This window comes from Lates calcarifer, linkage group LG18, assembly GCF_001640805.2.
Source record: "Lates calcarifer isolate ASB-BC8 linkage group LG18, TLL_Latcal_v3, whole genome shotgun sequence".
In the NCBI taxonomy this organism is placed as follows: Eukaryota; Metazoa; Chordata; class Actinopteri; family Centropomidae; genus Lates; species Lates calcarifer.
In genome coordinates, this window is record NC_066850.1 from 8097468 (window position 1) to 8112776 (window position 15309).

Consider the following 15309-nt stretch of genomic DNA (forward strand, 5'->3'; position numbering starts at 1 on the left):
CGACCGCAACACCTATTCCTGCACGAAAACAAGCACAGGAACAGCCACAATTCAGCAACTCCTGCTTTCTTACATCACCGCATCCCACTCATGTCCTCGTCTTTCACCCCCCTTTTTTCCCCTCCTTCACTCCACCAAGCTTTTGAAGCACTCTCTCTTTTCATCCCTCCTCCTCCTCCTCTTCCAGCCCTGAAAGGTTGATCTGTGGCTGAGCTTGTTGCGTCTTTTATCAGCGTCTCGCAGCGGCCCGGGGACAAAGGGCAGCTGAAATGCCACAATGTCCCTATATTCTGCCTGTGCGCAGACGCAAACGCATGAAAAGAGACTGACATTCAATCATCTGCGCTCAAAAGCTGAAATACAGTAGGGGATGGATGGAAGCAGACAGGGAGGAGGACGGCGAAGGAGAGGAGTGGGGGAGGAGAGGAGGGGTCGTTTTGTAATTGATTATGCTAAATCCCAACCCAGGAGCTAAATGAAAGGCTAGACAGCGGATAACCAGGGGAGAGACAGAAGCCTCTGTGGAGTGTTTTACTGAGTCTCTATTTGTCCTTGATGTGTTTTTCCTTCACTGTCTTCATCTTATTTCTCCACACACAGAAAAAAAAGCTGCTGCTAAAACGTTAAGCATCTTTCAGTGCAAGACTTTATTCTTTCCTTTGTGTGCTTCAGATGCAATCCTGTCTCAGCTTAAAGGGCAAAGGTCAGTTAGCCGCCACCTCTTAAATCCACTGTGTATGTGTGTTTGAGTAGGTGTGTGTTAATCTGTATCTATATCTATTTATCTGTCTCTGTTGCCTGTCTGATCCCTGACTCCCCGCACATCTAATCTCGCCATCCCTCTGCCCACCAAACACTCTGTATGTCTGTGTCGTGTCTCTATGGATTAAAATCTCAAAATACTGTTCAGAGCAATCACTGCCATATATTTAGTGAGTGTATTTCAGCCAGTCACAATGAATCCCTGTTAATCTACCTTCCAGAGCACTGCTGTCTGCTTACAAGGGTTAAACTAGGATCCTTTGAAAACACAAATCAATGCACCAATGGGCTTCTGACGACACGTCTCCATCACTCACCACCAACACCAACCTCTATCTCTTTGGGAGATGATCTTCTATACTGATTTTTACCATGATGAAGGACACTTTAAAAAATCAATAAACTTATACTGGCTTAACCCAAGGAAATCTTTTGAGAGTATTTTGCAAATGTTAAAACCTTAATTCTGACTCTATATGTTTAAATATTAACATCAGTTGGTTTTTAGCAGGTGTAACGTTCACCACCTTAGTTGAGCATGTTACCATGCTAAGATTTGCTAATTTGCGCTAGTACAGCTAAGGAAAATGCAAATGTCAATAGTTCTAGTCATAAATCAGATTACTGGGCATTACACAAGGAAACTAAGAGCTCACCAAAGTCATTACATTTCATCTTCTGGGAACCGTAAATGTACAGAAGGTAATGGAAATCAATCTGATAGTTGTTGAAATATTTTAGCCAACAGATTGACATTATCACCCATAAAACCAAAAAAGCTCTGGTCTTTCAGCCTTTCATTAAGAGAGTCCTGATTTCAAAACTAAACATTGCTGTACATTTTCAATCTTTTACCTTCCATCCTGTTTTTTAACATTTCAGCTAAATTCATTTACAAGTCTTATTTTAGTTTCAAAGAAAGACGTCGCTCTGCTTCTATCTAATTGGAAGAAGGGGGGTATTTGGAATAAATGTGGGACACAAAATCAATGGAGCTTTGATCAGACCGCTGCTCTAGCTTGGCGAATGTTAATGTTACACGACTTGCCCACTCGCTGCTATGGAAACTGAAGGGCATCCGAAGGTCGCCTCACTTCAAGAAAGCACTAATGCATGCATGCAGTGGGCTGTAGTAGGCCCACCTGGAGATGAAGGGATGCAAACAGGGGAGGAGATAGAGATGGGAGGGAAAGGAATGATGGGGCAGATGGATGTAGTACGCTCACTCGCACAATATCCCAAGAGGCTCACAGCCTCCCAGACCGTGTTTTTGTGGATTCAGTGAGCGTGTCCTAAAAGACAATCCCATCTTTAGCCTGACTGCACCCACACCTCTGCTCATCCTCTGTCTGGAGGAAAAGAAGATTTGAATATTCTCAACTCAGCATGCTGGGATTTTGTTTCTTAATCCCGCTACCCATGGCGGAAAAGCTAGAGACCCTGGATCTGCCCGTGGAGCCCAATAAAATGTGAGATTGTGCCAAGAGAAGGATAGTAGGTGCAGTCACAGGAAACAAGACTATACAAGACCCAATATAATTCTTGGAGTTTCATTTAAAGAAAGAAAGAAACCGCCTATTCTGAGAAGAAAAAAATACATTTCACAAAAAAAAGGAAAATCAACATAAATCACAGTTTATGGCAGCATTGAAGGAAACATTTCAGTAGGAAATTAGAGTCCAGAAGTAATGTCTTGCCTCTAACATAGTTAATATAGTGTGTGTGTGAGTGTGTGTGAGTGTGTGTGCTGTGTAACTCAGGCCCTTTTGCCCCTTTCTATCTCCATCACCATGAATATTGAAGAGGGGGAAGCACTCTGCCCATTCAATACACTCTAGAAATTTACTGTGGCATGTACACTTTATGAAGATGTATGGGTCGCCGTCTGTGCTTACGTTTGTGTGTGAGTGTATGTGTGTGTATGCTGTTATGAGGCTCATAGGTGCTGTACCTTTGTCGTTGTTTATGCATGCATCAGAGCAGTGAATCAATCTATCCGCATTGTGTCATGTATAAATGTGATGTAAAATGAAAATGGATCTGACCCTGAGGTCTATTGTCCCAGTGCTGCCTTTACACGCCCTTGACTAAAATGGTTCACTAAATCACAAGCACAGACATGATAATACACCCAGAGAGAGAGAGGGAGAAGAGAGAGAGAGAGAGAGAGGAGAAGGACAAGGAAACTTTAACTGTGTGTCCAGCAGGTGTGAACACTGAATTTTTCAAAAACTAAAATAAAATGGTAATTTTACCAGTTTCCATCAGACAGACAGGGTTCCTGAATATTTGAACAAATTACTCTACTTACTTACTCTAATTACTCTAATGTGAGCAGTAAAATCGAATGTTGGACAGTTGGGAATCATTATCATCATTTTGAACTGTTACTGACAGGTGTAGTTTCACATTTATTAAAGGCAACCAGTTATTAGCTGGTTTTAGCAAAAAGTGGCGTGAATGCTACTGGTGCCATAGCTATTTTTTGGAAGGAAAAAAATATTCTAACTATTCTAACTATTAAATTCTAACACTAGAGTATCATACTTGACTTGAAACCAACCTACGTATCCTAATCCTAAACTATGTTGTAGAGCTGACACAGTTCAGTTCATTTTCTGTACATTTTTCTTCACTTGGCAAGCTAATGTTAATGTAAGGCAGGGGCATTTTAGAAGGTCATCAAATAGCCTTACTATAGTCCACAAGTCTTCCATGTATGGTGACAAAAATGTGTCCAAAATGTTTCCTCACATTACTTCCAGATGATCTGGTGTCCTGATCATTGGATCAGTACAGCTTGTTAATTTTCCTTTTGCATTAGCAAAGAGAGCAACGTTAGTCTGAGTTTACAGAAGTCATCAGGACATGGGTCACATGTTGCATTTTAGACAGACAACACGTGTTATGTTTATTTTTCTATGCCAGGATCACATAAACTCAAACCTACATAACAACAAAGATACAAAGTTTGACAAAGGCAGATTGTCCTCTTTGCCCGCTGTCTGCATATTCTCTCACAACACCCATAAGACCCATACATTTCTGTCACTGTCTTTAATTACTAATTAATTTGTCTTTCTGTCTGTCTTGGGACACCTCTCCTCATCCTCCCGACTCTGCTCCACCAGACAAGGACGGACGAGGACGATGGGATTCTGTGGTCCGCACAGGGATTTCATTATGGCTTCCATCCAGAGGAACGAAACAGCGGCAAACAAGGACTTACACAAGGACAAACATCATAACAGGCTGTGCTGGAGTTTTTCACACTGTATTTTCTGGAGGTGACAATATCACACTTGCTGCCATGCCTGGGCGGAGGTGGATACTGTGCACTGTGAAATACCTTTTAGGGTACTATGTGTGTGCCATTATGTTGGCCGTGTGGGACCCCAGACCCAGCTCCATCACTAATGTATGTCTGTCTGCAGCCTCCCCCACTTCAGAGAAATACACACACACACACTTACACATGCTCACACTGAAATGAGGTCAGATAGTGTCATGAACGTCTCTGCTGTTTGTCCTCTAGCACTTCATGCCGTACTGCGAGTGTTTGTGTGTGTGTGGAGGGGGGCACGGGCATCAGTGTGTGTGTGCATTGTGAGGTTACTGTCAGGGCATTGGTGGTGGGCGTGTTGTCTGATTGGCTGACTGGGGGGGTTGTTTACATTGTATCTCTGTGCCCAGTGAAGAGGAACAGACCCCCTGCAGACCGTAGCCAGTGCACCAGACAGTCATCACACTCAAACACACTCATACGCACACACGTACTATTATTCCCCATGCTTTGGCAGGCCTTGTTACTATACAGACACATTCCTACTATCCCACTTTGGCAGGCTCACTTCCTGGACAGGAATATGATGTTCTTAACAAGTTGACAGATGTAGGGCGTAACAGGGGCAACTGACTAAACAGGCTGAATTTTTACTCAAATATGTTTACGCAGGTTTTGCATCCTGCTCATAAATTTAAAAATCATCAGTGACCTGTATTTTTTCCTACTGATTAACTGTCATTTATGCTCTCAGGTTCTCAAAGCTACTGTTTCTTTCTATGCTAATTCACATCCACAAATAACATGTTTTAATATTAAATTTATTCACATGTGCACGTAAAATTTCAACATTCTACATGCACCTTGTCAACATTATTTGCACATGCAAGAAATCTCCAGGAAAACCTTGACAAAATGTAAATGTGGTAGCAGGTGAACATGAGCACAAGGAGCCCTCTGACAAAAACACTCTTTAGCCAGCTAGGGAAATACAGAAAGACAGCGAATGATAGATGCATGAAAAAGAAAGATGCGTGAATAATCTTGTTTGGGGACCAGAGTAGCATCATCATTATACAGTATCTGGGCAGAACAGTGTGTGTGTGATTGTGTGAACAATGGGGCACAGTGTGTATGCATGCATGTAAATAAGAGTTGGAGTGCCCTTGTGCATACAAGAAGAGGCTGCTGCATGTGTGTAAGTGCCAGACCATGATGCTAATTGTGTAATCATGCATGCATAACATGTATCTCTCCTACATGTCATAAAGGACACGTGCAACAGTCTCAAGTCAAGCATGAGAGTAGCCATGTTCTTAGTATGTGCTAATGATGTGGAGTTACGTGCAGAAAGTGAGTGCGTGTCTGTTTGTGTCATGTCTGAGGGCGAGTGTTACTGTCTCTCTGTGGCCAGGGTGAAGTGATGATTACCGCTTTGTATACACAATGTGTATAGGCGTGCAAGTATAAGGAAAATGTCTCTGCTGTGTTTAAAAGGCACACAAGTGAATATGGTACTGGTATTTTCCTTAGCAATTGCTAGTCCACCACATTTTCGTTTCCCAACAAACTGAAGAAAGCAATGACCTCTGTGTGAAGTTTGTTAGTGAAATGTTTGAGATCTGGAAGACCAGAGAAAGCACAGTGTGTGTTTTCAATCAATTTAAAACTGAAATGAAAATGAATTAGGCTTTACCTTTTGCAAAATCAAATATAATTTAATTTCTGTCCACATCTTTAAGTTCAGAGTACTGTACATACTGGCATATGCAAGGTCAAGGCCTGTTCCAAATGATTAAAATCTGCCTCCATTGCTGGCTATTAATTATTCAATAAAGCTCATTTTTCACTCTAGCTTCACATAAGCTGCTCCCAGCCATATATGGAAACTATTCTCAACCCATGAATACATGGAAAACTGAGATTCCATCTTGATCTAGCTCAAAACTACAAATCACTGCTGCTCCATTTCTTCTTCCTGGAAAGACTGAGAGACAATAAAACACTCACACAAAGTAATTATATAAAAAAATAAAATAAAATACACATAGTTGGAATAAAAGATGAGCTGGTGGATAAATTCATAACATGGCAGACATTCCATAAATGTTGGCCAGGTCAGCCAATCATGCTTCCGGTTTCCTCCACCTCGCAGCTTTGACGGCAACACTGTCAGCATGAGTGCATGGAATCTTCCATTTTCATCTCCCAAGACTCAAAGAGTGGTCGCCGTGGTAACGCCACTTAAACTCTGCTGTTGCTACCTGGATTCAACCCACTATGACGCAGGAGTCACAGTCCAGTTCTCTGCCCTGTAATATGACAGGCAGAAGAAATTTACCAAAGTAACTGAGAGGGTTACAGGAATGAAGAGGGCGCTCGACCAAGGATTTGTATTCTCTCAAGGACAGAGATAAGTGTGGATTTATGGGGAAAAAAACTGTTGTTTTGCTTCTATTCAGCCCTAGTTCAGACACTAGATTACCTTGATTATGTGACATGTCCTGTCTTTCACTTACTCATGGTGTTTCTCAGTCTTTCTGCCAGACTCACTTGCTCAGACTTGCACATAAGGAAGCATAAACATACACACGCCGAACAGTTAAACAATTAAGCTTTGAGATCCTTCAGAGAAACAGACTGTTTTCCAGTTAAAACAGGATATCCTTATTTGATCTCGCTGAGTCAGGCATTGACGCAAGAGGCCATCCAGCCCAGACATTTTAGTTTTCCCTATAATGACCCTCACCTTGGGGCAATGTTCCCTAATTTCAAATGTGATATAACAATCTCAATTGTCCAATTACTCCACCATGTTGATCCGGCTTGCCATTTGGCAGTTGTTCATTGGCACGTTACTTAAGCTTCTTTCCTGGAACTGCAAACAAAGGACCATAAGTTTTACTGACCGCAGGCGTTCTCAGATGTACAGCTGTTAGAGGCTAAAATAGAACATCAACAAGTGATTTTCCACATGAGTCAAGAGGTACCTATGTAGAAAATCCAAATGAACAAATCACCTTGTCATTTATTTTTCACCAAGGCAGTCATGGTCTTGGCATACAGGCTAACTAGCGTAGTTAGAAGGTGAGCTTGGCTGGAATAAACCAAGTAGCAAACAATTAACAAAGCTAGACAGCAGTCAGTCATTGCAAGATGGCCTCAAGCCATTATCTTGACTTAAGGTTTTGTGTTCTTGCTGGGCTTCTGTCCACTGTTGCCAACTGACTGCTACTAAATTTATTAACTTTTCTGACCTTCTTGGCAGATTTATTTCTCAACAAGACTAAGAGTTTACAGCCACGCTAATAGCTTAGCAAGGCTATCCTTAGGAAAATGCTATGTTAGCATGTTAGCATGAGGCATAATGGTCACCATATTCACCATCTTAGTTAAGCATATTAACACATCATTTTCAGTCATCATAATTAGCACTACACTGTGACTTCACTACACTACTAAGTGAAGCTAATGGAAATAGCATTAGTGTTGCAGGTATTCAGTCATTTGGTCAGAGGATTTCAACCTGGACACATCAACATTGCCATCCATAGAGCCTAAAAATGGTTAGGGAGTATATATTGATGACTGATCTACATACAAGAAATTATGGCTGCTCAGTGACCACAAAATCTATAAAATCTCTAAGCATGGTTTCTTCTCAAACAGTCTTGTCTCTGCCAGTCGACTAAGGTGGAGGTGGTAGCTCAACGTGGCTCTTGCACTGTTGCCATAGTAGCCCTGTTCTCCCAAGGTCAACACCGTGACACACAGAATGGTTCAGTGGAGTCTGCTGCAAAGGTGCAAATGAACTTTTGGACCCTGCCAGTGCGAGTGTGTTTGTGGTACCACAGGAGAGAGGATGAGGGAAGAAAGAGAGGAGGGTGAGAAGGAGAACAGGAAAGGGGAGGTGGAGCTGGGACTGAAGTCACCATGGGGAGAGAGGGATAGTGGAAGGAGATAATGAATGAGGAAGGAAAGTCAGAGGCAGTGAGTGACAAGCAAAATGAGGACAAGAAGGGGCCAGCAATCTAAATGTTGGAAATATAAGCAGATGAGAAATTGGTAAAAATGAACAGGAGCCACTGAACAGATTAATGGAAGGAAGGTCATGGGTGGCAACTGTGTATGAACATAAAAATCAAAAGTGGAAAGAAAGAAATTTCAGGACACAGGAAAGATTGGTGCAGCATGACAGACAAGGGAGATGGGGAAAGGAGTTTAAAGCAGTGGGAAGGTGGCGGGGGGGGGGTATACCAAATCCTGAGGATTAGTTCCACACATTCTTGGCATCCATAGTCACCGGCGGCACCTGAGGCTGGTGCAGGGATGGCATTTGCATTCACTGATTAGGTCTGACTCCTCCTGTCGTGTTTCAGAACTTCTCGGGTCTGTTTTGCGTCTTGCATGCACTCCTCTCGTCTCATTCCCCAACGTAACAGGGGATTAGCCTACAAAGGCCTGCGATAAAGTACTTTCATGACAGAATGAGTTTCACAAGTCAAACATCCGATGAAAATAAGTTACTTGAAAAATCTACTTTTCCTATTGGTGCGCACACACACACACACTCAAAAGCTGACCAAGCAGATCAATGCCAGTAGGCATTGTAATGTCTATGAGGGGAACTTTAATTCAGAAAATAAAAGTGACTGAAACTCAAAGACGTTTTTCTTACAGTGTCGGTACTTCAGGTCATGATTTCTAAAAGGTGCCTGTAGTTCTTTAAAAAGCTGCTGAAAATGTTTTTACATTTTCCCTGGTGTTTGGAGTCATTAAAACATAAATGCAGTTTGATGGAATGCATGAGCTTCACAAACTGAGGAAACTCAAGACCACTTTTTTTAAAAGTATGTTTTTATAATTTAATCCTTTTTTTTTATTTAGGCAAAGCAAAGACCTTTGGGACAAAGATACTCTACCGAATTCAGTGTTTTATACATATCAGAACAAACCACACTGTGAAGTTTCCCCCCATTATCTAAAAGCAAGAGGAAAATTGGGTTTTGAAACAGTGTGACTTCCAGTACAGTTACAAGGCCTTTACAGTCCAGTCCATCAATCTGCTAAGAAATTCAACTAAACTGAGGAAACATGGACATAGAAAGGAATCAGAAAAAAAGCTTAAATACTCATGTCAGTTTTTGAATATGTTTTGTTATTTCTTATAGTTACATTACAAATTGTAAACACAGAGAAAAAGATTTCACAACATTGGTGTCTAAATTAGGAAAAAAGAGGTAATCGAAGATGAGACACTGCCCTGAATCCCTCTCCTGCATTATGCAAGGTTTCTCATCAGCCCTCTGCTGGCTTTTTAAAATGTAGTCCAAGGTTTCACATGCTTGACATAATAAATTTGGTGACTTGGCACCTACCTGGCTTAATTTGTTTTTAAGGTTTTAACTCTAATCCCCCCCAGCTAAATCTCCCTAGTACAAACAACTCAATGCACCAGCACCGTGCCAAGTTTGGGGGCCGGTTGAGCAAGACAGCAGCTGATTACAGCAGCACATTGTGTTTGGTTTGTTGAACAATAGGCCAGTACCACACGGGGCAAACTATTTATTTCTCATCAAAACTTCAAGACACAATGTTTGCTTTGTGGGGAGTCAAAATATGGTTGACACTTGCTATTAAGATGGTTTCATGTGAGAGCAGCTAAACATTCATTGTTTCTCTAGGAATGCCTCAATGAAAAAAACCTGTTAAACTAAACATGACACTGTTTTGTTTGAAAGCACAGAACTAAAGTCTAGTCTTCTTCAGGGCTTCCTTATCTGTATTTTGAATCTACACAGCAAAATAGGCATTTTCTGTTGACCTTTGGTATATTGAAAACATGCATATTTGAACAGGATTACCAGTTTCTGCCATTGCTGCAACTGCATAGCATGTGAGAATGCTATGAGGGACATCCACTGTCAAACTACACTCTAAACCAGTTCTACAACCAAAACCTTCACACTTTCTGGTCTAGATCAAAATATCTGAACGACAACTGGATGGATTTCCATTAAGTTGTATACAGACATTAGCAGTCTCAGAAGAACGAGGCCGCCAGACTGATTTTTCATCCACCACCACGAGGCTCTCGACAGCTATATGGATTGACATTAAATGTGGCACAGACGTTTATGTTTTACTCAGGACGAACTGTAATGAAGTTTGGTCATCCCCTGACTTTTCATCCAGTGCCAGCTAGCACCACTAAACTAAGATGCTAAACATCCGAGGCTGTCAGAATGACAGCATTAACATTTTGCTCAAATGTCAGAGTGCCTTCCTTGTGATGGGTCTGTAGAAAATACAACTTGTTCATAAACAATCACTGCCATAGCACATGTACAAATCCTGAGCGAGACACCAAAACACAACAGCAGTAGGGGGTCCAGTAAACCTATTATAGCCTGCAGAGCAGAGTCATGTGGCTGGAGACTGGGGCGGGTCAGTGCTTTTCAAAGGTGGTGGTCCTGCACAGATTACCATGGCAACCGCCTGACAGTGGTTACATAAGAGCCGATCAAACCCATTCTATCCCGCTGAGGGCTTTAACAATGTTGTCAAAAAGGGGCGTTGTACTGTTTTTGCTGTGGAATTGTTCACAGGAAGTTGGCTGCGTTTAACTTTGCTTTCCTGCTTCTCCTCCTGTACTGATGTATTTTTAATCCGAATGCAGCTAAATCCTTTGTTCCCAGCTCCGTAAAAAAACAAAAAACTAGCCTCGTTCATATCATTCACATTTTTTTTTAGAGTATTCTATATAAATCTCATCTTTAATGTTGGCTGTATAGAGCTCCTGTGAGACAGCGTGTGTTTAAAAATCAATGAAATGGTGTCTCCACTCATTACACACCCTGTACCATGAGAAGTCTGCGTGCCTGGCTGTCAGATTAATAAAATATAGAATGCACAGATGGTCCATTAAAGTGTTTGGGATGTATGGAAACACGTTGTGTGTCTTCCTAGCTGACTAAAATGTATGAAAGGACCTGAAGTCTGCATATTTGCCCTTTTACGTTTCTCACATTTGCATTTTTTACATGTAGTGTTACATCAGTCTTTTTCCTCATGTCAGTCCGCCCCATCCTCCTCCCTCTCTGTCTTCCCTGAGGTCCTTTTAAGCTGTAGCTCAGTTCATTGGTTTTATATTCTGTTTTAGGCCATAGAAACGTGTTTATGCAACGCTTTCCTCATCACATTTCCATACCTCCACCCAGCATGAAATATTTACTGACAGAATCCAAGAGATTTGTCAGGAGAGATCTGAAAACTCCTGCGATGACAGACCGGGAATGTGTTTTGACACAAAGTTGGGCTGAAAGCCATTCAATCTGTCATCGGCTGCTGTGGGGATGTAATCAGATTGGCTACCTGAGAGCACGCTGTGTTGTAATGACCTCTGATCACTCAGTGTGTTTTCATGAAAGCAGTCACTGGGATTATTATCCCCCCTTTTATCTTAGCAGATAAAATGTGTATGTCTCTCTGACTCTGCGTCTTTGCGTCTTTTATGCGTGGGCTTGTGTATGTGTGTCTCTGTCAACAGACCCCCCCCCCCCCCTTTTGCACCAAACACACAAGAATCTTTTTGTGGATTCCAGATGTCATGGCAACAGCATGACAGTAGCCTTAAGCCTACGCAGTCATAGTCACTGATGAGGTAAATTTGCTATACTGCACTAAGATATGACAACACACATCATGCAGTCTTTAAACACAACCAATGTAATTCTTTCGGCAATAATGAGTTGTTGACATGCAGCTGCAGAAAGGCTGCACAGTCTGATCTGGTCTCAAGTCAAGGCACATCGGTGACAGGAAATGGGGCAAAAGCTGGGCTCTGTCTTTTTGGTGTGGTGTAAACCTATACAGAGGCAGATGACAGCAGTTGCCCAGACAGAGCAGAGACAGAAATAGAGAAAGAGGGCGACATAAAAGCCTCACAGATTCATCTTTGCATTATTTAAAGTGTTAAAACCTCCCACTTGTGAAACAACAGGAATCAGCTTGCAAAGCAGCTCAGCTCATCACCTGAAGTGCTTGCTCTTCTGCAAGCGCAACCACCTCATAGAGTTTTTTAAAGCATTGAAATGGAATGTGTGAATACTTCTTTGGTAATATCTTAAGCAATTTATGACAAAAACAGTTAATGACAGAGCCTCGGGCTCAGGCAGACAGATAAGACAGACAGCTGGTGAGATTTGCGAGGCGTTCTCAAGCATAGCTCTCTGCCTAGGAGGCCGTGTCCCTGGATGGATTCACAGAAAACCTCCTGGTCCCTGCAGACAGTCGCATCCACGTTGACATATTGATGAACTCGTAGTTGCAAAGGTCAGAAATTTGAAAATCAAATGTCACTTGTCAGTATGCAAAAAAACTTTGCCTGGATGCAATCCAGTTTAAAAGCTGTTTGGATTGGCACATGCGCGCACACACACACACACACACACACATTTTGGACTCATCAATACTTCCAGTACCTTAGTAGAGAAATGGTCAGGTGGAATGGTGAAAATTACTAAAATTACTTAACTACACAGTTCTTGCAGCGTAAATACATTATCATATTTTCACTTACTCTAGGAGTGAATTCAAAAGAATTCAAAATAAATTAATCAATAGGTTTCTGACTTTTTTAAACATTATCTAAATATAGAAATCAAAAGCTGTAAAAACTCAGTTTTTGGCTTTAATCTAAATAACACCCTCATGGAATAAGTGTATTAGAGGAAGGTATGAGCAAAATATAATTCATGAGTTGTTGCCACTTGCAACTGACTAAAACCAACATGTATACATTTGTCATTCTGAAGTAAATTCTGAGTAATGTTTTTTTTTCTTCTTGGGGCTGTTTGGATACATTTTTCTACCACGCTCAATACAATCTGGAAATACATTTAATGCTTTTTAGGAAGTATCTAAGAGAGGTAAATGTAATTCAGGCCTGTAGCTCCATCAATATTCAACTGTGTGGGAAGCAGGCAGCGATGTCCGAGATGAATGCAGTTATGAAATCGTGGCTGAGTGGGTTATGCAAACACATACGCGGACGTACACACGAACAGGACAGAGTGTATCCGATGAGGAGAAGTGACGCATGTCTGTCCCCACAGTGATCGCACTGTCAGGCTCAATGAGTCTGAACAAAACTGGAACAATGATAAGCTTTCCATTATGTTAGTGGTTCTCTCTCCATCATCCTTTGTGGTTATTCGTGTGGCTGCTTTTCTTGCTCTGTCCCACACACACACACACTCAGGGTCATTGCCTCTCACTTTTAATAAGACGAATCACATGTTATTTTGCAGGTGAACTCTGATGATACATTCATATAACAGCACTTGTAATTCAGGCAGTCACAAGTGACTGGTAATATCATGCATCAAAGCATGCTCAAATGTTAATACTTGTATTTCTAACAGACACCTGAATGCAGCATAATTCATTCAGGTCAGTACAATCAGTGTCATCGTCTACTCAGAATATTAAAAACAGTGAGGTATAAAGAGAAAGCATGGACTCATGAGCTGTGGTAAATTTGTAACTTCACCACACACACACACACACACACACACACACACACACAGTATGACCTTTATGTGGAGGAATTTTCACATCATGCAGGAAAACTTGTTAGATCACCAATCAGTGCCTCTACTTAGTGTATTTCATGCTGAGGAAGAGGCCATCTGTGTGTTTCATATACGCGCACCACTCTCTCAGCAACTTTCATAAATCATTCTCTGCATGCAAAGTCTGCTATTCCAGTTCAAGAGTTGTCTCTTCCAGAGCTGGTTGAACAAGCAGCGTTATGTGTGATTAAAGAGACCCTTTAATAATGGAACACAGCTCCATACAATATTATCTATTATCCAGAGTGCAGTTACGTTTGCTGTTTATACAGCAAGCGAGCGCTAATGTTCCAGCATTTAGTCAGTGAAGCCTGCCAGTGTTCATCTATCACTTCAGCTCTTTGTGTTCTGTTCATCACAAGTTACGTGATTGCGCTGACGCAAGCGCACACGCATATGTATGCAAACTGATGCACGTTCTATTCTCAGTCACACACACACACACACACACACACACAGGTTCCACTTATGAGGACAGGATGTTCTGGCTCTGCCTGTATTTAATACATGTTATGATGAAGTGCCTCTGAGGCCTTGCACACTGAAAGCAACATTTGGAGGGGAACAATCTTGTTTTTGTTTCCATTTTTGAAGTAGTGCAAGTGTGCATGTGTGTGTGAATCGGGTCGGATGCACCTGTTGCAGCCAGTCGTACTCTTGTATAAATTAAACCACAGGAGCAACAACAAGCAGCCAAGGATAATTACAGTGAGAAAGTTTACCAAAGGTGGATAAAGTATGAGAGGATAGAGGAAATCAAATCAAACCTGCTCATACCATTTATTTATACCATTATACCATTCCCACACTGGATTAAAATTGCCATCACATGCATGACAGATTCACAGGAATAGGACACCCATGGTGGATTCACACAAACAGTGCATGCATGAAATCCTGCTTTACTGCTGTCATTTTATCTTGTTTAGATCAGCCTCACTGTTTGCAGATCATTCTACCGCAGCCTTATCAAAGGTGTGTCAAGTTATCGCTAATGCAAACACATTTCCTACTGCTCCAAGTGTTCAAGTGGCGAACAATGGGTGGCTTTTATTATGTCTTCAAAACAAGACTCTTTTTTTAGCGTTTTTATTCAGCAGGTTATTTTTCAATCTTTGCAAAACTCCTCATTCCTGTGGAAGTAAATCAGATCTTGGTCACAGTTAACACTGACTTTGTCATTTGATCCTCTGTTGTATTAGTGACAAAGGAGCTGAAAGGAGCGTTTGCTGTAGTCACAAGTGTTGCAAAATCGTCAAGGACGGAAATCTTAAGGATTCTAACTTTGAAATTACATTTATTTTAAGTCTTTTTAAAAATATTTTAGTAACACTATTTTTACAACGTCATTGTTACATGTTATTTCTCTACAGTTACTGCTGAGTTGTTTCAGATGACTTTGTACAAACTTTTCTTCTGTTTACTCTTCAAACAAGACGATCTTTAATTAAAAAGTAATTTAAGTTCCACCAATTTTGTGTGCTCTTCACTCCCACTCACACTTATGCATACACACAAACACACACTTGAGTGATTCACTGACAAACTTCATGCAGTTGTGGAGTGCACACACACACACACACATCCTATCTCCCAACACACAGCGGTTAGCTGAGAATGGCAGGAGGC

General features: G+C 41.4%; 1 protein-coding gene across 1 annotated transcript in view; it reads left to right on the plus strand.

The window, feature by feature from the left end:
• Positions 1-2181: 2181 nt before the first annotated feature.
• Positions 2182-15309, plus strand: part of LOC108889261 (decorin) — a 30203-nt gene continuing 17075 nt past the window's right edge. The window contains exon 1 of the mRNA XM_051077875.1: positions 2182-2231. Coding sequence (XP_050933832.1) covers positions 2182-2231 — 50 coding nt within the window. The remainder of the gene's footprint in view (positions 2232-15309) is intronic.